Source organism: Aythya marila (assembly GCF_965140915.1).
Source record: "Aythya marila genome assembly, chromosome: 24".
NCBI classification, from domain to species: Eukaryota; Metazoa; Chordata; class Aves; order Anseriformes; family Anatidae; genus Aythya; species Aythya marila.
In genome coordinates, this window is record NC_139065.1 from 717,091 (window position 1) to 742,146 (window position 25,056).

The 25,056-nt window shown below is 61.0% G+C and overlaps 1 protein-coding gene across 1 annotated transcript; it reads left to right on the plus strand.

Moving 5' to 3' along the window:
• Nucleotides 1–24,560, plus strand: MAPKAPK2 (MAPK activated protein kinase 2). The gene is made up of 10 exons (XM_082778625.1): nucleotides 1–482; nucleotides 20,196–20,335; nucleotides 21,785–21,849; nucleotides 22,308–22,387; nucleotides 22,495–22,621; nucleotides 22,990–23,065; nucleotides 23,152–23,276; nucleotides 23,399–23,484; nucleotides 23,597–23,677; nucleotides 24,072–24,560. The coding sequence occupies exons 1-10, from the start codon at nucleotides 213–215 to the stop codon at nucleotides 24,213–24,215; spliced, it is 1,194 nt and encodes a 397-aa protein (XP_082634751.1). The 5' UTR covers nucleotides 1–212; the 3' UTR covers nucleotides 24,216–24,560.
• The last annotated feature ends 496 nt before the right edge of the window (nucleotides 24,561–25,056 follow it).

A 25,056-nucleotide genomic window follows, 5' to 3' on the forward strand; every position in this document is an offset into this window, starting at 1 on the left:
GCCGCACCGGAGCGCTCCCTCTTCCCGTCGCCGCGCTCGGGGCCGGGGCGCACCGGCGGGGGGCGGTGGCGGCGGCGCTTCTCCCCCCCCTGCCCCCCGCTGCGAGGCCCGGAGCCCCCCCGCAGCCCGGCGGCAGCCTCCCCCCGTTCTCCTCCCCCCCTCCCCATCTTCTCTCCTTTCCCGACCCCCCCCCCCCCCCCCCAATCCCGGCCATGCTGTCCGGGGCTCCGCCGCCCGCCGGCTTCCCCAGCCCGCAGCCGCCCCCCCCGCAGCCCCCCCCGCCGCCGCCGCCGCCCGCCGCCCCCCCCCACGGGCCGCCCCCGCCGCCGCTGCCGCCGTTCCCCGGGAAGGGAGGCCTGCAGATCCGGAAGAATGCCATCACGGACGACTACAAGGTCACCACGCAAGTGCTGGGGCTCGGCATCAACGGGAAAGTTTTGGAGATCTTCAGCAAGAAGAGCGGCGAGAAGTTCGCCCTCAAGGTGCGCGCCGGGCCCCCCCTTCCCTCCTTTTCCTCCCCTCCCTTCCCCTTCCCTCCCTTCTCCCCGGATCGGGCCCCCCCCACCCCATCCCCGGTGCCCCCCCGGTGCCCCCGTCGGGGCGCGGAGCCGCCCGGCCCGGCCCGGCTCGGTTCTCTCCCCGCTCCGCCCGCCCCGCTGCGCGCTGCTCGCCACGGAGCGCCCCGGCGCGCAGCTTCAGGGCTTCCCCACAGCCAAATAACATCCGCCCCGCCTGCCCGGGCAGCCCAGAGGCCGAGCGAGAAGCCCCCGGCCCGGCAGCAGCTCCCCCGGGGGGGTTCTCGTCCCGGTACCCAACCCCAGTGCCACCTCCCAGCGCGGAGCTGGCCCACGGGGCTGGGTGGGGGTCCGGGGGTCCGCCGGCCTCTTGGTCCCATTCCCTTTGGGATGGGGAATGGAACCCGCTGAAACAGCTCGGAATCAGGGGCAGCGGCCATTCCCCGCGTTGGAAGGGGAATGGTTTGGTGTTATCCTGCCCCTCCAGCGTCCCCAACCCGCTCCCGCTCCGGGGGTCCTCAGCCGAGCAGCACAACCCGAGGGGCGCCCCGTGCCGGGGCTGTGCCCTGCTTTTCGGGTGAGCCTTCGGAGCGCAGGCGAGGAGCCTTCAGCAGAGGGACGCGGGGAAGTTCGTGGAGGCTGACGGAGCGCCGGGGGACACGGGCACGAACAGCCAGCGCCACGGGAGCGCCGTGTTCCCTAGCAGAGATGCGCCTGGTGCCCACGCATTAGCTGTTAGAAACCTCGCCGTTACCCTGAGAATCGTGAAGGCTGAAAATATCGCCGGGCGGATGCGTAACCCTCCCCTCCTTTGCTTTTCGGGTTGCCCGTCTGTTGGCACCTGAGGTTCCTAGCGGGAAGGAATGGGCAGGTGGAAGGAGCGGGCTCTGGGGGTGCAAGTGGCGCTGCTGGGGTGCACAGGGTGGCTGTGGGACAGTGCTCAACATGTGTGGCCTTGTGCAGTCGGACGGCAAAAAGTTGGAGGTTTCTTCCCAAAAGGCAGGCGACTGTCGTTAGCCGCACCCCGTCACGCTGCAGGATGAGAGGTATTGTCAGCCCGTCGGGATGGAAATTAGCGAAATCCTCTTCTGTTTTGACAGACGCGCTCCTCACCACTTCTACAGTTGACTCAACTATTTAAAGCGTGGATTCCAGCACTTCCCTTTCGCAACACTGAAAGGGGAAGGATGGCAGCGGCGGTGCGAGGACGGGGGACACTGAGCTGCAGCGGTTCCTTCCTGGCCAAACCCGGGCCGGGAGGGTCAGGGCCGGAGGTTCGCGCTGTTGCCCTGCCGCTACCCATGGACGGGGTCGGGATTTAGTGCTAGGTGTTGTGTCGTGTCCTTGGCAATATGGAAAAGCATCTTGTGGTGTAGGATTTAATGGTACGATGTGGAATGGCTGCGCAGCTCTTGGAGGATGGGGTGCGCCTGCTGGTGAATCTGTTTTGGAAAGCTGCTGGCCTTCTCCCCTCTGTCCCCTGCCCTGGCCTCTTCGCACTTCCCCGGCGGAGAGAGGAAAGTTTAGCTGGGCTGTTGGATGCGACTCTGGCTTTCCAAAGAGCAGCACAGCTGCTACTGTAAGCGATTCCTTCCAGCCCCTATAAACCGCTCTGCCGGGAGCCTGGGAGCCAGGGCAAGCTGCGTGTGCCCTTCTTGCCCTGGGGAGCACGAGCTGTGAGCCGTGGCTGTCCCTCTGCAATGGGGGGCCTGCCTGGGATGCGGTGTGTGCTGACAGCATCGCTCCCTGCTTCACAGCCGGGATGACATCTCTGCTAGGGACCTGCGGAGAGGTATTTGGATCGGAATTACTCATGGGCTGCATCAGCGTGGAATGATGACCTAAAGCGGGATACCCAGAAGTGATTGCATTGGGTTGTCATGTTGCAGATGATGCTTAAAAGAATTCTCGTGGCTCTTATCCAGCAGCCAAAGCTGAAATCTCTTCATGCTGCCTGCTTTGGTTGTGCAGCAAACCTTTCCATTCGGAGCGGTTTCTCTTTATGTTTTCTGTTCCAAGATCTTGTACATTATCGTGGTGAAGGAAACAATTGAGTGTCTCCTTAATATTAATGGTGACTCCTGGATACATTGTGCTTCCTCTTGGAGCTGGAGCAACTATTATGTTGCTAAACCTCCCTCCCAAGCAGAGTGACGCGTTGAAGTTAGCGTTTTGCTGAGGGTCACTTTGCTTAAGAGCACTTTCCGGTGCTCCGGGAGAGTTTGAGCTCAGAGGCAGTGTCCCGGCGGCGGTGAAACGTTACAGCCAATTCTGGTGAAACGTTACAGCCAATTTTCTCCTCTTTCTGGTGCAATGGCCCATGTCGGATACACACAACAGCGCTGTGTACGAGTTAATGGATGGTAGTGCTGTTTGGTAGTTCTATTTGCTGCACTGTACCTAGGTAAACCCAGGAGATATTCCTTTTCTTATAGATCAATATTGTTTCAATGCTTTCCCACACCCATTTTTTTTTTTTTTGTTCTGGTATCAAGAAACACTTCAAGCGTGGAGTCCATGAATTGTCTGCTCAGGAGCAGATGGCTCTAAACGCGGCTTTTTCTGGCTCGGGTGCTCCTTGCCCGCGTTCAGCCCTGAGCTGCCCGACCACCGGCGGTGGGGACCCCGTGGTTTATTTGCTCCTGGGTGTGGAGCAGGGTGGGAACGGGAAGGCCGTGGAGAGGTGACGAGTGGAGCTGAAACGCGAGCTCTGGGTGGTTTCTTACCCCTTTCTTCCTTGGCGTGATTTATGACGAGGCTTGTCACCCCTGCAAAACTTCTTGTATGTAGGTCACCGCTGACTGGACTTGGCGTTGCTCGTTGTGGTCAGGCTGTGGGCATTAAGTGGCGCAGGCTGGGAGCGAGGGCTGTGTGCGTGCTGCAAATTCCACTTTCTGCTAATCTTTAGGCGAGATGTTGGGCTGAAGGCGAGCTGTACGAATTCAGCATTTCACAAGCAAATGGCAGGTAATGCAGGCTGGAAAATGAAGCCCAGGGGCGGCAGGTGATGAGTTTTTCTCTGCCCCGTGTGTCTCTCCGTGGAGCAGTTTTCCCTTAAAACAAACAAACGTCTCGCCTCACCCAAATTTCAGAGCAGGAAATCTTTGTGTCTCCCTTCAGTTCCTGCAGAGCTGTCCCCTCTTGCAGCCTGGATTTTGGAGCATCCTTGGAGCTCCGGGGCATGTTTGCGAAACACTCAGTCTCGCTCGGCCTCCGTCTCATCAGATAACGTGAGCGATGGTTCCTCTGATGGAGGAGGAGGAAGGAGAGCCCAGTACTTTTGTGGTTTATTGTTCTTTTCGGCCGCCTGCCGTGGAAGTAGGGCAGGCAGTATCGGAGCTGCTATCAGCGCTGTGGATGAGTGTTCGTGTTGCTGGTGGCCTCGTGCTCTCGCTGCCACCATGGGTCGGGTTTTCTACAAGGGTGTTTAAGGAAGCAGAGCACCCCGTTTCCCTGCAGCTTCGTTTGAGATCAAATGCTTTGTCCCTCGGACAAGCCAGCTGGAAAAATACTCCCTAAGTGCTGGAGTGTGTGAATATCCTGGGCTTACGCTCATGGGAAACAGACCTCACTGTGTGTCTGCTTCTGTGTCAGCGGTGGGATTTTTTCTGAGCTCTGCTATGTATTTAATGTAACCAAAAATGTCTTCACTGTGGATTTTTGTGCAACTCATAGTTTAAAAGCTATGGAAAGTATAGTGACATCACTGGGGCTTTTCCAAGGCAGCGGTTTATTATCTCATTGACCAAAAGAGTTTACTGACTTGGGTTTTGAGTTTGTTTAAACAATTTATGATCAGCCATAATCCCTTCCAAATATATTACATGTTCCGAGCAGTCAAATCTACAATGGAGATAAACTGATAACGGCCTGGGAGCCGGGGGCTGGTTTGTGCTCTGGCACATGCTCAGGAAATGGTAGGGCTCTTCCTCTTAGTAATTGAATGCCTTCAGCCACAGGTCTCGCAGAGGAGGATCCGTGTTTCCTGTGCTCGCAGATGCTGGGATGCAGGGCTTTGGGGCTTTACAGGGAGCCTGCCCTCTCCTCCGTGAGCTTCGTGGTGTGCGTGTGATTGATAGCCAGGTGCCGCCAGGTAAAACGATGAATTCCTTGGTGCTGAGCTCTTGCCTGGCCTTTGGCGAGCTCTGGCCACCACGGGTGCTGTAAAGCACCACGGTGCCGGGGGCTCCTTGGGCACGTGCTGCCTGCCGTGGAGCTCTGTGTGCATTTGGGCATGGTGTAAATAATAACTCGAAGCCGCTTGAAACGTTGGGCCTCCTCGTGCGCTGGCTGGATGGGCGGCACAGGTGAACTCCAAGAAAACTTGTGCCAAGGAAGCCTGGAGGTGATTTTTCTCTGAAATCGCCGGGCTTGTGCTCGGGCTGCGATGCGCAGGGGGCACGGGCTTTGCTGGGTTGTGCAGACACTATGGAGCGGGTGGGCAGGGCTGGCTGGAGCCGTGGCTGTTTGGCCACCCTGATGGCCCCGGGCTGGCCCCGGGCTGTGTTCAGTGATGGGCCGAGCCCTCACGAGCCCCTCACAGCAGTACGAGGGCAGTAGTTTTAAACCCCATCCCTTCTCTGGGGCTCGCACTCTCCCATCTTTACACTTGCACCGTGCGAGCCGTGGGGACTTTCTCTTTCCCAAAGGACCGTGAGGAAGGAGCCCGCGGCGTGCCGAAGCCCCCGTCCCCCTGCCGGCTCTGGTGACCCCCCCGGTGCGGTGCGGCAGGAGGCCCCTCTCAGCGGCCCTGCGCGCCTGGCCTCAAGTTGCAGCAGCATTCAGGCAGCATGACCTCACCTCCTGGTTTCCAAGAATAACGCGCTGCCTCCCCTCTGCCGCGCCGGGGCTGGCTGCGGCGGGCTGGGGCGGCTGCCGCAGGCTGCGGGGCTGCCCCTGGGGCCCCTGTGGCTTGGGGCTCCCCTCCCCGATAGCCCCCGAGCATCGCCTGCCCCGTGCCGGGGCTGGTTGGGTCGCTCAGCCCCTCTCTGTGTTGTGGGAAGGGGTTTGGAGGTGGGTTTGAGGCAGGAGTTGTGGAGAGGGTCTTCAGGAGCTGGCTGAGCTCGCAGGCAGCTGGTTTTGGGTGCAGACCCATGAGGACCGGGGCAATCCCTCCACTGGCCCCAGTTGCAGGCAGGTGAACGCAGCATTACCCGATTTCTCCCTAACAAACCAGCTGTGAGCCCAGGTGGCTGTGTTGGGGCTGATGTTTCAAGAACACCTTGGGTAGGAGGGGACCTTAAAGACCTTCTTGCTCCAACCCCACTGCCGTGGGCAGGGATTTTGGCATGGTCCAGGGCCTCTGTGCATTATGGTGATCTGTGGGGCAGGCGGTGATGCTCTGTTTTTGAGAGCACCCTGCCTGCAGGTTTGAGGACGGGGCAGGGGGGATGCTGTGAGCGGGGGGTGATGCCCTGGTGGTCCCCGGGCAAGTGCCTGTGCCCGTGTGCACTCACACAGGAACGAGTCTGAATGCAGAGACCTCAAACAGCCTTTTAAGCCGCTGTTCCTTTATGCCTAGCGGCCGGTTCATTTAAAAGATTTCAGCCTTTTAAGATCTCCGGTTTGGGGCAGGATTGTGGCAACCACAGGTTTAATGCTTGCGTTAACTCACGGATTGCTTCACGGCCTCAGGAAGGGACCGAAGGCCACGAGTCGGAGTGCTGCTGAGCCCCTGCCCTGAGATGCCCCGGAACACGCGCCTTGTTCGAGGTGCCGTGAGCTGTGAAAACGTGAAGGGTGGTGGGACTGTCCCCTCACCGGGCGGCTGGGGACAAGGCAGGGTGCTGGAGCAGCCCCTCTGAGCACGTGGAGCCTCGCCGTGGCAAAATCTCCCCTGACGCCGGGGAGGGCGACAGCATCTTCCCCTGGATCAGTGCCCTCCGTCGGCAGGGGCTTTGCTGGGACAGAATAAATGCTCCCCGCGGAGAGGGCAGGTGAGCAAGTTGGCTCGAGGGGTCTGTGACTGTCGCGGCCTTTGCCGTCATATGTAATGAGATTATTTAAGCCATTGGCGTCAGGGCTGCATGTGATTGTGTGCCTGGCCGCCCAGCGGGCTGTAGCCTAAACTAGAGATAAAGTTCAAAACACAAGCTCAGATCTGAATGTTCCAGGGGCTTCCAGCCAGGCGGGCACTTCGCAGTTCTGCTCCGATAAGATGGCCCGGTTTGGGATATAGATTTGGGATCAGTGGAGGGATGGACTCGTTTGCTTCATCCTAATTACCTTTGCTGCCTCTCTTTGCATGCCCCCGGCTGCAGCAGGGTGCTCCGGTCAGGTTGAGCCCGTTCAGCTCTGCTGGCCTGGGACAGGAGCGTGCATCGGGCTCAGGTTGTCACTGCCCGAGCGTTGCCTGCTGGAGGGAAAAGCTGTACAACAGCGGGCCAGGGCTCTGTGCTGAGGGGCTGAAGCCCTCCTGTGGTTTTTGGGCAGCCTCATCTCGGGGTTTCCGTGGGGCACCTCCTCTGCTCCAAGTGTTTGCAGAGCTGAGCAGCGCTTCTGTCTGCGGTCCTCGCCAGTCGTCTGGCCCTGAGCTGCGGCGAGCAGCTAGCGTAGCCTCTTGAAAGGCTCCTCGGACTCCCTGCCAAACGTGTGTTTTCAGGGAAATCTGGCTGGAACAAAAGCTGGGGCTGCTGTGGAAATTTGGCAGTGCGTTGTGGCGGCCGCAGGAGCCGTGCTCGTTGCTTCTCGAGCCGGTAGGTGCGGGCGGGAGCCGGGTCAAGCAGAGCTGCTCGGAAATGGGCAAGGCGTCCCGGGTGTCTCGGCTTATCTGGGCTGCGGGAAGGTATGTGCAGTCACGTGCAAGCACACCAGAAGGAATGCATGTTATCCTCAGCCACTTCAAGGAAAAATAAAAGGGGAGGGAGGCTGGCCTGGTAACAGCGACATGTTTTTATTTTCAGTCCTTGTGGCAGCCTCATTGCATCTACCATCTTGGCATTTAAGCATGTTTCAGGACAGTTTGAGCACATCCTGTATCCCTGTGCCTTCGCAAAAAGGCAGGGGCTGTGCTCGCTCTCAGCTGGCGCTGCTGTGGGTGCGAGTGCCCCGTCCCTGCAGCTCCCAGAGCTGCTGCTTCCCGACACGGCCGGGCTGCAGGACTCTGCTTAGCCTGAACAGCCTCCTGCCTGCTCCCCTCCAGGCTCTGCTGTGTCTCCCTCTTTTCCTCTCCAGCCGTTTCGCAACGCCGCTGCCCATTACGTTGGGCAGATTGCTAAGAAAACACAGGGCTGCTGTTGCATAAGTCGCCCTGCCGCAGTGGCTGGCTGCCTCTCCCTGGGAAGGGTGGGCTTGCCAGGAAGTTTAAACCGGGGTTATCTCCTGGAAGTCATCAGGGCTGCGGTGTTTTTGGGGGGAGTCCCGTGCCGCAGGCTGGGTGTGGGTTTCCACCCCGGTGCATGGGGTGCGCGGTGCCTTGCCGGTGGGAAGGGCTGCTTCGGGGAGCCCGTGAGCATTGCAGCCCCCAGACAGATGCCTGCCTGAATTCCCTGGGAGGATGCCTTCACCCTGGCTAACCTGAGGGCTTGCAAGAGTCTTGCTTTTGTCTTCAGTGGGTGTCCCTGCAAGGAGCAGCCCCTTCCCAGTGCCAGGGACGTGAGCGAGAGCAACCTCTCTGGGACTGACGGGAAATTCGCTTTGAGTCTGGGTCTTGGATGGGACTTCAGAGCCCAGGACCGCTCCCTGCTTTCCTGCCTGACCACGTAAACACGCAGCCCTCTCCCGACAGGCGGGTGACGGCCGAGCTCTGGGGCCGTCCCGCTCCAGGGGCGCTGCCACACCTCGCCGCTTGGCTTTGGTGACTCAGTGGCTTGTTCTGTGTCAGAGCAGGACATCTAACGTCTCCCTCCTCGCCTCTCCTCCCACCCTCTTTATTTTGTGTTGGAGAGGAAGCTTCCAGCACCTCACTGTGAGCACGAGCTGCTGGTTAAGAGCAGCTCCCTGCCCACGACGTGAGATGGAAGCTGGAAGGGAAGCGCTGCAGCTCCGCGGGGCTCGGAGGTGCCCTGGGTGCTCCTGCGGCCCCAGCTCCTGGCCGGGCGCAGCGAGGGAGGTGGCCAGTCCGGCCCGAGGTGCCTGTTGTTAGGGATGCAAATCCTGGGCTGCTGAAGCCTGGGTGAGTAACATGCCGGGGGTTTCATGCTGATTACAGTGTGGTCTCTGCATGTGGCTGAGCAGCAGCTCCCTCCCTGTGGGCTGGAGCTGCCGTGGAGCAGCGTGCTGTGCCCCTGGCGGGGCTGTGACACCCCCGTCCCCTGCCAGATGCTTGTCACCTCTCCGCTGCACACCCAGACAAAGCCTGTCACCTCTCCAGCGCTCTGCCTTGCTGCTGGTTCTCTTTGAATCTGTTTGTGGCACCTTCTCTTAAGGTCAAACTTGTAACCCAACAGACGTCCCAGGGAGCTAGCACTGCCAAAAATCCGTGGTATGCACAGCTTTGCTGTTATCACACCGTGTGTGCACGCACACCCTCAGGGGTCGGCGGCTGGGGACCCATCCCTCCCCGCCCTGAGCCCCCCGGCAGCGTCAGAGGGATGCTCTTTATCTCCATCACCGCTATCAGATGAGGATTCACTGATGGGAGCCTGTTCATTCAGCTTTGCACAGCTCTGGCAACACAGACGGGCTCTGTTCTGCAGGCCAGGCAGCTGTGCCTTTTACCAAAGCATCCCTTTCGACTTTCTTTCTATCCAAAGACTGCGCTGAAGCAGCCAGGCGAGTGACCCTGGGAAGAAAGGAGGAGCAGGGGGGACGTGGTAGCGTTGGGTGCTTTCCTCCTGCACAGGACAACGAGGTCCCAAGGTACTGCAGTCAGCTCGGAGGGGACACAGTTTCCCAAATCTAATCTGCTTGGTGTCATTGCGCCTGCCAGGCTGCAGGGCTTGCCTTCGGGGAAGCATCGGGGCTGCCGGAGGAGCCCTTGGGCCGGACAAAGGCAGGACTGTCTGCTGCTTGGCTGCGCCCAGCGTCCCCCCGGCCCTGAGCCCTTTTCGTCAATAAGTGGGATTGAAGGAGCTTGAATTCCTACGGAGCTGGACCCGAGAGCCCCCGGCCAGCCCCAGAGCCGCTTCACTTCGCCCCGTGTCCACGAGGGTGCTGGGTGTAAGGGCTGGCACGGGGCTGGCTGAGGAGAGGAGTCCCAAGCAGCAGTCCAGCTGCTAGGGAGGCAGCAAAAAACGTGGCAGTAGGTTTAGGGTTTGCTCATTTGTTTAAATGCCCCTGCCTTTATGCTTTTATTCCCTTCCCATGCTGCTCTAACAGGCGAAACATGTGCGGGGTATGGGGCATCTGTGGAAGGACCAGCGAGTCCTCCCAGAGCCTGTTTTCACTGTGTGTTTATAAGGTGCAAGAGGACAAAACCTCCCCTATGGACACCTTGCTCTGCCGCGTTGCCAGTGCCCGACATCGTAGTGGGAACAGCCTGTGGAGACCGAGCCTGGTGGGTCCCTCTCGGGGCTGGTGAGAGGGGAGGATTTTCCTCTGACGGTGTTTGTGGAGGCATCCAGGCACTGGGTGATGAATTATGCATGCTTGCTGGATGAGGTATTCCGAGGTTACGGCGCTGACCGGGACGCTGGTCTGGGCCCCGTCCTGGCCCTAATGGGCCTCCCTCCCTCAGCCCTCCCCTCCCTCCTGCCCGCTCCCCGTGCCCGGCGCTGCGAGAGGCCGGGAGAGCTAAGAATAGCAGCCGTGTCCTGAGTGCTTTAATGAGGTGCCAGCAGGATGCAACAAGGGCTTTTTAAAATAGAAGCCAAACTGTGTTTTCCTCTCAGCTGGAATTGTCTCGGACGCCTGGTGCAGGGGGGCCGAGCCGGGGGGAGCACGAAGCCGAGGGTGCTGAGCACCGGGGTGCTGGGGTGGCCTCCCCGGGGCCAGTGGTGCATGGCAGGAGGCTCACGTCCTCCTCCCTAAAGGAGGGCCCCAAAAGGGCCCCAAAGCCCTTTTCGGTTCCTGTTGCTCTGTGAGGCCACGTGGAAGGGTGGCAGAGGCCCGCAGGGAGGGCCGGGCTGCTGCTCGCCTGGCTGCCCGCTCGGCCTCCGGCAGTGCTTTGAGCTCCGGGGTCAGCCCCAAAATGCTTCTGACCCCAGTGCTTGGGGGAAAGTGCCCACAGGGAGCTTGGGATCTGGGGCATTGCTCGGCTTTTAGCCTGTGTGGGTTCATCCCAAGTGGGGGGATTCATACGAGGTCCTCTGCAGGCCGTGCTATGTGCCGGGGGTGCAGGACACCCCTGGGCAGCAGGAGGAGGAGGAGGAGGAGGCGCAGGGCAGCCCCTCACAGCGAGGGAACCACTTGGGGCTGGCAGCCCTGGGGAAGCCGGAGGAGCTTTTAGGGTCATTCCTCCGTGTGTGGGGTGGAGGGACAAAGGCCGGAGGAGGGCGGTCACGGCGGCCGGGGGTGGGAGTGTGTTTGGGGAGGGAGGCAGCCGCGGGGCCCCTGCTTGCGCAGACAAAGGCGTGTTATGAAATCCCCGTGTTGCTCTTGTTCCGACCTTCCCCCTGCACGGCACAAAACCTCCTTTCAATGGGAGCAGCGGCCGCTTAATGCAGGAGCTGGTTACGCTTTGCGGGGCTGCATCCAGGCCACGTGGGGACCGGGGGCAAAACGCCTCCCAGCCTGCAGCAGGGCTGGTTGGATGCAAACATCATTTTGGGTTATGGGGAAGTCTGTGCTGGGGGGTTTGTTGCCTCCGGGGTGATTTGGGGTGCTGGGATTGGGGTGCACATCCCTGGGTTTGGCATCGGAAGGTGTTTGTGAGCCCCGGTGTTGACAGAGCCTGCCGAGGGGATGAGACGCTTCTAAACAAATCGCCGAGGAAAGGACAGAGTGATGCAAAACGTACCGTGCGTGCGTCACCAGGCTTCAAGGGCACGTAAATAAAACCTTGGTGATGTCCTGGGTGGCAAGAGGAGCTTCGGGAGCGCTGTGCTGCATCCCGTGGGCTTTCCCCCATCTGGCCCCAGCCTGGCTGGGAGAAAAGGGCTCCCTGAAAACGGATTTGATGGGCTCATCTGGGCCTCGCTGTGCAGACAGGCAGAACACGGCTTTGGGGCTGCTGGAGCCAGGGAGCCAAAAGGATGCTCCAAGTGCCCGGTGGCTGCTCAGCTGGCCACAGGCAGCACTACAGGGCTGAGCCTGTCCGTGTGTCCTCCAGGAGGGGAACCCTACGGACACGGAGCCCAGAGCTGGCACCTTGTGCTGCCACAGAGGGAGGCAGAGGGTGCTGCGGCGGGGTTGCAGCAGCGGGCTCCAGGCTGTGCAGCGCCTGCAGGAGGTGCAAAGTACGGAGGTCAGGGCTGAGTTAATGGTTTACATTAGCGCTCGCTTCTGTATCAAACACACCCAGAAATATCAGCCTCTTCCTATCGTAAAGCACATGCATGCACTTTCCCATTCACCGCTGCAGCGGCTCTGATGGGAAATCTAATTAGATGCAGGACTTGGAGGGGGGGGGAAGCCTGAAGGGAGAGCTGGGGCGGCCTTGAAGGCTTTGCAAGGAGGTGGCAAAAAAGCATTTCTTCACGAAGCCCTGGCCTCAGCGGGGCGTAGCTCTTGTGAAGATGTTCGCCCCTCCCTTGACTTCTCATTTTCCTTTCACTTTCTGTAGTGCAGATAAAAGGGCCCGAGATGCTGGTGGTGACGATGCTGGTAGCGGTGCTGGTGATGTCTGCCTTGCTCCCAAGCCAGCCGGTCCCGTCCCCGCTCAGACCTCATCTGGTGTCCCTGTCACTGCCGGGTGACATCTCAGCACACGTAGGAAGTGGCAGGCTGGGTTTGGGGCGTTTTGGCCCCCGTTCACCCCCTGCTCAAGCACTGGTCCGAGCTGCATTGCTGGAACACGGCCTGGCTTAGTGCTGGGCCCAGCAGTGCCGACGTGCTCTGCCCTCCCGGGGGGTGATTTATCACCTCTGTCCTCCTCATCCGTGACTGCAGTGCCCGTTGTGGCACCTACGTCTGCTGAGGGGCCCTTTGGGTGCTGAGCCCCGTGTGCAGGGCAGGACCTGGGCCTTTCCCAGTCAGTCCCTGGTCACACTGGGATGCTCCTGGTGCAGGCACCCGTCCTCATGCCCTGCTGGCACCAGCCTGGTTAACGGATGTCCTAACACACCCCAGGACACCGTCCTGCGTGACAGGACACCGAGGGTCTCGGTAATGATTGCTGAGGGCCTGGGCTGGGATCTGACCATGCAGCACAGACCCCACTGGAGAGAGGAGCAGCGGGGGAGTCACCCCAATTCACCCCAACTCTGTGTTTCTTTGATGTACGGTGGCGAGAAGACGACGATCCCAACACAAAACCCAGGCACCAGGTTGCTGTTTTTTCTCAGATACACGAAGCAGGAACTGTTTATTTATCTTCATTAAGCACTCACAGCAGCCTGCTGTCGGTGTGCCGTCGCTACGAGGCGGTGAGTCAGCGGGGACGCTTCGTGCTGCCGCCCAGTCGCCGTTTACCTGCTCTGACTCTTCCACGAGCTCCTCGGCCCCCTCCTTACGCCCTCGTCCCCGATGTCCCCGCTGTGCTGGTGGCACTTCCCTCGGTGTCGGGGCGGTGTCCTCGGGCACCTCTCACCACGGATGGTGCAGTGTTTTGGTGCAGGGCTGTAGCGGGCACGGGTGTCCCGGTGGCACGGGGAGGGGGGCCCCCGGCAGGTGGCTCCTGTTTAAGCCCCAGCCTCTCTTCTGCTCCTCGCCTTTGTGCGCCCGCCGAGGCTTTTGTTGCTGCCTGAAAAGCCTGAATAGCTGCCACATCTGTCGTGGGCGAGGAAATGCTCAGCAGATGCCCTGGGCTGAGGGGGTGGGCGGTGGGTGGGGGTCCCTGGCACCCCCCCGCAGTGGGAGCTTGCAGGGGGTGGTGCAACGCTCCCGGCTGCGTGAGGCCCCGTCGTGCTGGGGCTCTGCCGGCCCCCCCCGGTGTTGCAGGTCTCCTTGTGAAAGCGCCGTGCAATGGTTGTGTTGCTTCCCTCGGCAGCCCTCTGTCCTCTGCCCGCTTGTGAAATCTCCTCCTGGTGTTGTGGTGTGGGGGCTGCGTGGGGGGCGAGGGCAGCAGCGCCTGAAAAACGCGGAGCCACGCAGCTCATGGGCTTGGGGCTTTGCCTGTTTTGACTTTCTGTCTGCAAGAGGTGCTTTTGGGGAAACTAATCCGACTAATTCTCTGCCTGGGATGCTTTTTCCAAGCTTTCCATCTTCCTGGAGACAAATGGGTATCGGGGATGACCTCTGCTTTGAGGCAGTGGGGGGATGAAGCTGCTAATGCACCGCGTGCGGTGGCTGCTGGCTGTTACTGGCTTTCCTTGCGATCTCTGTGCCCTGAATGAAGCTGAGCAGGGAGGCAGCCCCGCGGCGTGGCAGGCTGCGATGTGGTTCTCGTCTGAAGGCTCTCGTCTGCTGCTCGGGGAGCCCACAGGGAGATCTGCTCACCCCTGGGTGCTGCCCGTGGAGAGGACATAAATATAACGTGAAGGGCCGTGTGTGAGCCCGGATGATGTGGGGGAGGTTTCCTGAGCCGCACGTTTTGTCATTGCTGTAACTGAGCGATGAGTGTTCCTGTGTTGGGTAACTTCATCCCTCTCACGGCCTCTGGGCCTTGCAGTTTGATTTCTCTTCCGGAGCTCAAGACCAGGCAGCGCGAGGGGAAGCCGGGCTCCCTCCTGCTCGCTCCGTCCCAGTGGTGTCGGGGCTGGGGGGCTCCCTGGGGGACTTGGCTATGTGGGGTGGTCCCCTGGGGGATCCCAAATGCTCTGGTACTAAAGGCAGAGAAAAGAAAAAGGGGACACGGTCAGTTGGTCATCCCGGTCCCGGCACAGCACGTGCAAAGTGTCCGGCACCAGCCCTGCGAACATGTCACGCAGCTGGCGCCAGTTGGCAACCGGTTCACTTGAAAAGATTGGAAGAGGCAAATCCTTCAAAGAGAAACCATTTTGCTTTATTAGGGAAAAATGCTCCTCGCCTCGCTGCTGCCTGGCCAGGACAGCCCCTGCTCTGCTTTCCTTCTGGTAGCGGGGGCGGGTGACGAGTTGCAGCTCTGTGCTGTAGGTTTATTCCTCGTGCCTCGGGAGCAGGTTCCTGGGTTCCTGCAGCCCCCTGGTGCGGCTGCTCCGGGGGGTGTCCTGCTGCCGGAGGGTCCCCAGAGGCACGGCTCCTGCACGAGGGATGTGTGTGCTGCTGCGCTGGGAGCAGGTGGAGCACTGGAGATCAGGGAAAAGAGGGAAATAAAGATACCCAGGCTGCAGGAGCAGCTGATGTGCCCGCGTGAGCGTGGAGCTGGAGCCTCGGTGGCCACCACAGCAGGTGAGCAGCCAAGGCCGGTGTCCGAAAATGCTGTGTAGCAAAGGGCACGCTCCTGCGGCAGCCTGGTCCCACGGTGTCAGGCTCTGGGGAAGGGGCAGCTCGGCTCCTCACCCCATCCCACCCCGCAGCAGGCGCTCAGCACCTCCCCGGCTGGGTGCTGGGGATGCTCCCCGTGCGAATCCTGCCGTGAGTCACGGCGAAGCATCGTGCGAGGGGGCGGCGAGGCTGAATCAGGACGCGCTCAGGCAAGGGGCCGTGAGCGTGTGTGCGCGGCTCCAGCTCCCCTGTTTGCTCTGCTCTCTTCCTTCCTTCCTTCCTGGCTCCCACCCACCTTCCTCACAGCTTGCGATAGCAAAGGGAAGCCCCTTACCTCGGCTCAGCCTCGTCAGAGCCTTTGCTGGCAGCAAACGCAGGCTGGGGGCTGAGGGGCTGGGCACGGAGGGGCTTTGTGAGCGTGGACGAGGAGTCCCCTGCCCTGCCCTGGAGACCCGTACCGGCCCCGGGGGCTGTGAAGCTGTGGGGTGATGCAAGAGAGCGCGGCTCCCGCACGCTGCTGCCTGCCCAGGTATTCCCTGCCTGCGTGGGGCTGAGCCAAAGCCTTTGAGGTGCTGGCCTGCAGCCCTGGGCCCTCCGGAGGGTGCCCGTGTTGGCAGCCCCGGCCTTTACTTGCTAACTGGAAGCGGTTGCTCAAAGGTCAGGGTGTCTGCGGAGCGCCGGGGCTGCTCCTCTGCAAAGCTGCCTGCACCCAGCGGGCTCACGGGGGCTGCAGAGCAGAAAAATTGGCTCAGCTGGCGGCTCTGAGCTGCAGCGGGTTCGGGGAGGTTTGGGAGCGAGGCGCTGGAGGATGAGGCAGCATTTTGCTGGGGAGCAATTCAGGAGCGCAAACACCAAATTCTTCCCCACGCAGCCGCGTTTGAGGCACGTCCAGCCCTGTGGGAACGCACGCCACTGCCCGGCTTTTGCTCCAGGGCTTTTCTTGTAGAGCACGGTGGTTATGCAGAGCGCAGGGCCCTGGCTCCTTGCTCCTTGTCAGCCCCGTGGCGCTGCCCTTGCCCTCCGTCCACAGACGCTTTCGTAACCCGGATCCGGTTACGGCGCGCGGTGCCCGCGGTGCTGCTGCACCGAAGGCAGAGGAGCTGCGGGACGGCCCCGTCCCTCCCCACGGCTCCTCCCGGCGCTCTGCAGACTCCCGGTGCCAGGACAGTCACCCCCTGCCTGGTGCGGGAGCATCCCCCTGCTCAATACTGGTGTTGGGTCTTTTTTTCCCTCTGTCTTTGAGCAGTGCTCCCAGCTGTGCGTGTGTTTCTCTCTGAGAACACCAATTCCTGTTGGTTTCCCACCTGAAGTCATCGAGCTGGGTCCGCAGGAGCCGCCCCGTGGGAGGAGGCAGCAGAGGTGGGGGCAGCTGAGCTGTACCCGGCTGTGTCCCGCGGGCTGCCCCTGCCCTGCCATCGCCCTCCCGGCCGGGTAGGGGTAACTCTTGGCAAGCTCGGCTTCCCAAATCTGCTCCTGGAGCTGCTCTGAAGCCCCTGTGGCCCCCAGTGGGGCTGGGGTGGGTGAGAGGGAGGGGGCAGTGAACCCTTTTGGACACCAGGGAGATGTAAGGTGCTTTCTGATCCCAGCCTCTTCCTCGCAAGCCAAGGAATATGAATATTGCTGCGGCCGTGGGCCGCCCTGGATGCCAGAGCTAAATTGGGGACCTGGGCAGTGTTACCAAACACACCCAAATACGTTGGACAAGTGACCGGAGCAAGCAGCAGACTGTAGAAAAATAACTTTGTTCTGCAGCACTAAAATGGCATTAATTCAGCCCTTAAAAATAAAGCCCTGAGCAGCGACTGGGGGCATCAGGTCTGGGGTTCTCCCCTGACGCCGGGGGGAAACCACTTTTTGTCTCTCTCCCTGCCTTCCGTGAACGCGTGGAGACGTATTGCAACCAGAAATTGAGACAGGTGCTGTTGGGGCCGGGTGGCTGGACGTTTGCTGTTGGTTCTGTGGGGTTTTTGTGGGTTCAGCCGTGCCCGATGGGTGCCGTGGGGCAGGCACGGAGCAGGTGGGGCCGCGGTGCTCAGAATAGCCGTGACCGAGCCGCTGAGGCTCGCGGGGCTCCGAGCTGATCCCGTTACGTGCCGATGGCACCGAGCTGCCGGGGAGGAGGGCTCTGCTCCCACTGCGGGGCCGAGCTCGGGGAGCAGGGGATGCCCTGGTGCTGGCTGGGGAGCAGCACTGCTGCTGCCTTCGGTGCCGCGCGGGGACCTGGGGTGCGGCGCGGAGAGAAGCGGCAGCCGAGCTGCGGGTGGAAGAGCAGAGGGGAAATGTCCCAGCTGCCCTCAGCCTTTTGCTCTGGTTCCCTCCATCCCACCTGGCACAGCGGCTGGAAGGAGCGGCGAGGAGGAGAAGTGGGAGCAGCACCCTGCTGCCCGCCCGTGGGGTGCTTTTACCACGGCGAGGGCATTGCCGCAGCCCTTCTGCATCCTCCTGCCCCGCTGCGGCACTGATGCAGCCTCGCAGGGGCTGGCCTCTGGCTGGCACCGGAATGTTTCCCAACCAGCCCCGCTCCTTCCCTTAACGAGGCTTAATCTCCTCCATCCCACAGCTAACAGGAAATCGGAGGGAGGCCGAGGTGCGGGGGGTGCTCTGAAGGCTATCACGCAGCTGTTGACTTGCCTGTGGGTGCCCGAGTACAAAAGCAAATGTCACGGCTGTGCTGGTACAGGTAATGGAGGCGGCTGCCTCCCAGCTCGTTGGAAACACAATTAAGCTTATTTAAAAGCGCTCGCAGTGACCTGAAAATTGGATGGATGTTTCTGTACCTCTCCTGTTTGTTCTGCTCAGAGTTATGCTAACTGGCTGCTTCCTGCTGCTCAATTTTCCCTGCGTGTAATTACAATTTCTTTTCTTTTTTTTTTTATTTTTCCTTTTTTTTTTTTTCTTTTTCTTTTAAACTTCCTGACTCCCCACCCAGGCTTTTTTGGGGCAGAGCCGTGAATAACAAAACTTTTCTCCAGGCCCTGTCCCTGCTCTGCTGCCTGGCTTCTTCTCGGGGCCGGCAGGGCTTGGAGGAGCTGCCAGCCAGAGGCTGTTGTGCCTGCTCCCAGCTATCACACCGAGGTGTGGAGCTGCCCTGGGCTGTACCGGGTGGGATTTTGTGGGTTTGGGTCCCCCGGTGCTGGGGATGGGGATGGCTCGGTGAGAAGGGAGAGGCCGTGCCCTTGCTTCGTCCTCTCCTGTGCGTCAAGCCGCCCTCCAGCCCCGGAGCTGCAGGGAGCTTTCCGAGGCAGCCGTGGCCAGGAGCGCCTCGAGTGCCTCCTGCCCTCTCTCACGACTCGGTTCTTGCTTTGCTTTTTATAGCCCCGGTGCTTCCTGTTTGCTTAGCGGCTCTGAAGCCGGCTCAGGGGCTGCTGTGAGCGGTGTTGGTGTCCTCGGGGCTGGCGCTCTCCTCGCCGCCTTCTGCAGTCATCGCCCTGCCCTCTGCTCCCCTGGGCACCGCCGAGTCCCAGCACTGGGGGCAGGAGCCCTGTGGGGGCACAGCCAGGGAGGGACACGACCAAGAACCCAGGCATTTGGCTCACGGGTGGGTGTCGGGGTTGTCCCCGTCCCTGTGGCAAAGGGCGAGCTCAGTTGTGGGCAGGATTGCGAGTTGCTGTTCCTCTGCCAGGGCTTACAAACAGGTGGGTACAGGCACTGAGCATTTCATTTATAAGTGGGCAGCTCACGTCTTTTGGGGCCAAAGCAGGTATTATGCCTTGCCGCAGAGCAGGCCGCACCAGGAGCAGGATGCTGGGCATGATTTCGGGTCCTGTCACCCCGCTGGCAGCCGCCTGGGCTGTCTTTTTGCAGCACCAAGCGGACAATGAGGCTGTCGCATGCTGCAAAATGACCAAACCTGATGTTTCCTGCCCGTGCACAGCCCTGGGGCTGTTCCTCTCCCCTCCTTGGCGTGCATCCCCCCTAGGGATGAGGTGTTCCCATCTGCCCCGCTGGTCACCTCTCCTGTACGCACTGCGGCGGGTCGGGGGGATGTGGGGGCAGCCTTTTTACCGGCCAGGATGCTCTGGAGGAGCTGTGGAGATGCAGCAGTATTTTTTTTTTTGAGGCCAGCCTGTTCTGGTGCTGGAGCCACCGCTGCCGAGCTGGGATTGCAGACCCGGTCCCGGCTGGGGGCAGTGGGCGTTTCGCCCCACAGAGCCCGGCCCCGAGAGCTGCTGGAGGCAGGAAGGAAGATGAAATGCACTCGGGATCGGCACTGTTGTTGCTCTATATTTAGGAGTATAATAATTAAGGCTGGTTGTTTATCCTGACAAACATGGTAATTAATAGTCTGTGGCAGACTAGCTAATCCTTCCTGCACCTGGGAACTGTGAGCTGGCTCTGGGAAGGGCAAGGGCCTCATTAAAGGGCTGCTGCTGCTGCTGCTTGGGCGAAAAGCCTGCTATTTAGGGAACATCTGGCTGTTCGCTTTGTCCCCTCCTCGGGCATGCGTGCTGCTGGCCTCCGAAGCGGCTCCTGCATCGTGCCCGTGCGTGGGGGGGCCCCAAGCGGGACGATGTCCCTGTCCCAGGGAGCAGGAGGCTGAGGTTTTAAGCCAGCGGTGGTGGCTGGACGCAGATGGTGGCCCTGGGGGCAGGAGAGGATGGGCAGCGTGTGGCAGTCTCCCTGCCCCGTGTGCTGTGCAGCTGCCTGGGGGCTGCAAAGGGCAGGGCGAGGACGTTTGGTGGCACGTGGGGATGCAGCGCTGCTGGCACGGCGTAAAGTAGCTCTGGTAAATGCAGTGGGGAGTTGTGCTGGTTGGTGTCACGCTGGCAGGGCGCTGCCTGCACACCTCCGGGGAGGGAGACAGGCGACAGGCAGCTGGGATAAGCTTCCAAGGCGAGGAAGTGAGGGTGAGCAGCTTATGCTGTTGTAAGGGGGTGGGAGGAGAAGGGTACAGAGGAGCCCTGGGTTCGTTGGGGAGCGAGACCGATTAAACCCCTTCTAATGCACAAGCCTGGCTTCTGCTGGAGCGCTTCGGTACTGCTGCCGGGACGGAGGAGCAAAGTGAAAGCGCTCCCCGGGACATCTGCCTTCCCTGCAGCTGCTGCTTTTGCTCCGTCCTCCATCCAGGGTCACCGGAGCGGGGTCGGGCGTTCAGGTGAGGGTTAACAGGACCGAGCGAGCCCCGTCACCCTGCTGGGTGCCTCTCGGGGCGGGTGGCTTCGCGCTGCTCCCGCTAGATGGGGTTGGAGGCATTGCGCTGAGCGCCCCAGCGCCTCGCCGCAGCCTGCGGGCAGCATCTGCGCTCCGGCTGCACCCCCGTGTTCCCCACACCCCGGGCGCTGTGCCAGCGGGGCACTGTCCCCAGCTCCCCAGCAGGTGCCAGGCTGGGCTCTGAGCGGGGTTTGGCTTCTCCCCCAGATGCTGCAGGATTGCCCCAAGGCCCGCAGGGAAGTGGAGCTGCACTGGAGGGCGTCGCAGTGCGCGCACATCGTCCGCATCATGGACGTCTACGAGAACCTCTACCAGGGGAGGAAATGTCTGCTCATCGTCATGGAGTGGTGAGTCCTGGCTGCCGGCGGGTGATGGGGAACGGGGGACCCGGCCCCGTGGCGTTGGGTGCTGGGGACACCGTGGGGACGCCGGCCCCAGGAGAGGCGTAGCATTGAAGGTGTTGGCAGGACGGACTTCCAAGGTGCTGCGCGCCCTGGGCGGGAGTGGCGCAGGCTCTGAGTCATTCTGAAAACATGCTCGGCGCTCGGGAGGCTTCAGGCCTGGGTTCTGGTAGCAGATGGGTCATAACCAAACTGGCTTCGGCCATGGAGAGCCGGGGTAGTCGCTGGGTTCCTGGCACCCAGCGGCGCGGTGCGGTCTGCGGGGCAGCGAGCAGCCGAGCAGAAGCGCCCGGCGCAGCAGCTGCTGAGCGGGGCTGGCTCGGGTAGATGTCTGATATAACCTGGGGAGGAGGAGGAATGAAGGGGAAAGTATTGAAACCACATCCCAACCGCAGCTGTGATTTAATGTAGCTTCCTTGCCAAAACCTCTCCCCTGGCAAGCCGGCAGGTTGCCTGGGGGGGGCCGAGGGGGTGAGCGGCGCAAGGAGCGGGCAGGTGGCTCGGCGCTGTCCGTGTCGTGGGTATCAAAATGTGTCCAGGGAGCTCCCTCGAGATGCTCTCCGTGCTGGGAAAGCCGGGAGCCGTTCCTGCTGGAGTTAGATAAGGCCGAGGCAGGAAGCGCTGCTGTCCCTGTTCTCACGGAGAAGCGATCCCTGCTCTTAGCCCCGGTCTCTGTTGGAGTCGAGCCTTTCCCCAGGGTACCTGGGGGAGCCTTTGATGGGGGCGGGAGCCGTGATGAGGTTTCCACAGCCCTTCTCCAGCACCGTACCTGCGAGCTGCTGTGCTGCAAGGGCTCCGGTCCCTGCCTCTCCCCCCTACAAGCCGATGGGAGCTGTCCCATGCGGGTCATGCTGCTGGAGCCCTGTGCCATGCCCTGGCCGTCGGGGCATTCAGGAGGTCCCCGAGCAGCCCAGTGTCTGCTGGGCACGTGGCCCCTTGCCAGCACCTCACCTGCGCAGCCGCCTGAGCTCAGCACTTCGCACACCGCGGGGTTTGGGTTTGTGTAGTGCTGAGCTCGGCCGCCTGGAGAGCTAAAGTAGGCCAAGCAGGCTGGGAGTGCTGTCACCACGGCGGAGCGTTTCGCCGTCTTTACTGTAAATGCATTCTTGTGGCTTGGCACGGAGACCACGTCCGTTTGCACCCCGTGTCTCTGCAGCATGTGTGAATCCTCTGCCCTTCTCATTTCTGGAAGAGGGAGGCTCTGAAGCGCTCAGTGCCCAGAAGTGCCGAATGAAGGGCAGGGATGGAGAAGAGAGAAATTTACTGCTGAGCTTGGGCGGTGCTCAGCTGAGCGTCAAAGGCTTGGGTGCTGCTCGAGCTGGGGCATCTCACAGAGCTGCTGGCAGAGGCTCCGGGGTGCCTGCGCCCACCTAACGCCACCCGCTTCTCTTGCAGCCTGGATGGTGGGGAGCTCTTCAGCCGGATCCAGGACCGGGGAGACCAGGCCTTCACAGAACGGGGTACGGAGCCCTGTGCTTTGGTCTCTGGGCCATTCCTTGCTGTCTGTAGGATTGTCTCTGGTGCGGCCCATTTCCTCGGTGGCCCTTGGAATTAGCAGCAGTTGCGTTTGGGGAATTGAGGAATTTGGATGTGAGCGCCCAGCCCTTGATCACGGCCCTGATTTTTTCTGCTCAGTGAAGAGCAGAGCTTGGGAATGTTTTCTCAGCTTCCCCTGTGCATCCCTTGCATGCAAGCACAGAAACACTCCCCCACGCTCCAAAAATGTGAATTCTGGGGTATGGTTTGCATAGGGCGACCACAGTCTGCGGGGTCACCGCTTGGGAAGGGAGGTTTTGGGGAGAAAAAACCCTTCAGGCTGCAGCCGTGCTCTTTGGCTCCTGGTCCATAGAGTAACCAGGGAGCTGTGCGTGTTGTAACTCACTCGTAAACGCTTTCAATGGCTTCCTTGCTGCTTCAGAGGCTTCAGAGATAATGAAGAGCATTGGGGAAGCCATCCAGTACCTGCACTCGATCAACATCGCGCACCGGGACGTGAAGGTACCGCGCTGCGCACTCACCCGCGGTGCTGAGCCCTGCCCAGCCGCGGTGCTGCCGGGGCCGCTGCCAGCCCTGCCCCTCACCTCCTGTCCCTTGTCTTTCCACAGCCGGAAAACCTCTTGTACACCTCCAAAAGGCCCAACGCTGTGTTAAAGCTCACTGACTTTGGCTTTGCTAAAGAAACCACCACGCACAACTCCTTGGCCACGCCGTGCTACACGCCCTACTACGTGGGTAAGCTCCGAGCGCTCCCAGGTCTGCAGGGCTGGGGGGGTCACAGCTAAGGGGGGAGGCTTGGAGGGGGCCACGCTCGCTCCCCTGCGGTGCAGCCCCTTGGCTTTGCACCCACCGTGACCTGACCGCAGAGGGGTGTTTGGGACGGCTCCTTGCGGGGTGCTTTGTGCTGCTCTCGGTGCAGGCACGCGCTGTGTTCGCTGCTCTGGGGGGCGAAGCTTTGCCCGTGCGTGTGGGCTGAGCCCCTCCGTGCGCACAGCACTGCGTGGGTGAAGCATCCCACACACTGCAGCGTTCCCCGTGCCCCAAGGGGGCTTCGTCTGCCCCCCAGCACCCCCTCACCGTGTGTCTGCCTCTCTTTTCACCAGCCCCTGAGGTGCTGGGCCCGGAGAAGTATGACAAATCCTGTGACATGTGGTCCCTCGGCGTCATCATGTACATCCTGTAAGTCACCCGCTCCCTCTCCATCCCAGCGGGTACCAGGGGCTCCCCCAGAGCACCACGCACTGATTCTGCCCCCCCCCATGCAGGCTGTGTGGGTACCCCCCCTTCTACTCCAACCACGGCCTCGCCATCTCCCCCGGCATGAAGAAGCGGATCCGCATGGGCCAGTACGAGTTTCCCAACCCCGAGTGGTCGGAAGTGTCGGAGGAAGGTAAAGGAGGTTGTGGGGGGGTCGAATGGGGCTGGGGTCTGCTGAGGGGGGGGCACACGAGGGTGTTTTGGGGCTGAGGGGAGCTGCCAGGGCCCTGCTCAGGTGCCTCCCCGCTCTTGCAGTGAAGCAGCTGATCCGCAACCTGCTGAAGACGGACCCGACCCAGCGCATGACGATAACGGAGTTCATGAACCACCCCTGGATCATGGTGGGTGTGCGGCTGTCGGGGCAACGGGGTGGGGACGGGGACGGGAATGGGGACGGGGACAGGGCAGGGGCAGCCCTGGCTCCTGGCTGATGCTGCCCCGCTCCCCCCGCAGCAATCCATGCAGGTGCCGCAGACGCCGCTGCACACCAGCCGCGTGCTGAAGGAGGAGAAGGACCTGTGGGAGGACGTGAAGGTGAGGCCCTGGCCCGCTGATTTGGGGCCCTGCCACGCTCTGTGCTCCGCGTGCCGTCCGGTTCTGCCTCCCCCTTGCGCTGGGAAGGTCTCAAGTTGGGCTGATTTGTGCTGGAATTGCAATTGGGTGCAAAACTGGAGAGCAAAAGGCTCCCAGGGGGCACGCTGAGCATCCTCTGCTGCCCTGTGGATTTGGGGGAGGCTGGAAAAACTGCCTGGGGGGCTGTCAGGCCCATCCCACAACTGGCTCGTGAGCAGCAGGACCACGGGAGGAGGGTGGGGGGTCCCTGTCCTTGGGGGTCCCTGTCCTTGGGTGGGGGGATCCCGACCCCAGGGGGGTCCCTGCCGCCCCGTGGCGGTGCTGACAGGCTCTGCGCTGTGCCCCCTCCCTGCAGGAGGAGATGACGAGCGCGCTGGCCACCATGCGAGTGGACTACGAACAAATCAAGATCAAGAAAATCGAGGATTCCTCCAACCCTTTGCTCATGAAGAGGCGAAAGAAAGCCAACCCCACGGAGCCCACAGCGCTCCCACACTGAGGGCGCGAGCAGCGGCGGCCCTCGAGAAAGCAATAACTATATATATATATTTTTTAAGAAAAAAAGACACAAAGAGACAGACTGTTCTACCAAGCGCATGGAATTCAGACATTTATACCAGACTAGTTATTTTTAGCTACTCACCTGTGTTTCTGACCTTTCTGGAGCAGGCGATGCCATATCCCCGTCAGATCCACGCGTGTCGGCCGGGGGGTTCTGTCCTGTAGGTGGATGACACCGATAATTGGATTTTATTTTCTTCTTTTGTGAAACATTTCGGCTTTTTGTGTTTTTGTTTTTGTTATGTTTTCCTTCCTTCCAAAGACATGGAAATTCCTGTGGTGACCTTTGTAGGGTATATAACGTATCCGTATTTTTTAAAAACTACTGTAGAGCTGAAACCCAGGCAGCACGGCCCTGGGAGCGCTGGCTAGAGGCAGGCTTCGGGCAGGGGGATGGGGACGGGGATGGGGACAGGGATGGGGAGCATCCTCCCCATGGTGGGGACAGGGATGGGGATGGGGAGCTCCCTCCTCATAGGGGGACAGGGACGGATGCGGGAGAGCGCGTGCTGTTTGCTGGCCTGGAAATCCGCTGCTTTTAAAGCACTCTTGCAGGTAAAAAAATAAACAAAAAACACAACAACAACAAAAAAACCCAAAGCAGCGAGCCCTCCCTGAACTGGAAGCCTCCACTCTGCCCGGGGTGCACAGGACTCCCCGCGAGGGCCGCGTGCCCGTGCTGCTGTCTGTCTGTGCGTGGCTGTGCGTCGTGTCCGTCGGTACTGAGGTGCTGCCCCCCCCTCCGTGACACCCATCGGGGTCTGTGTGTGCCTGCGATC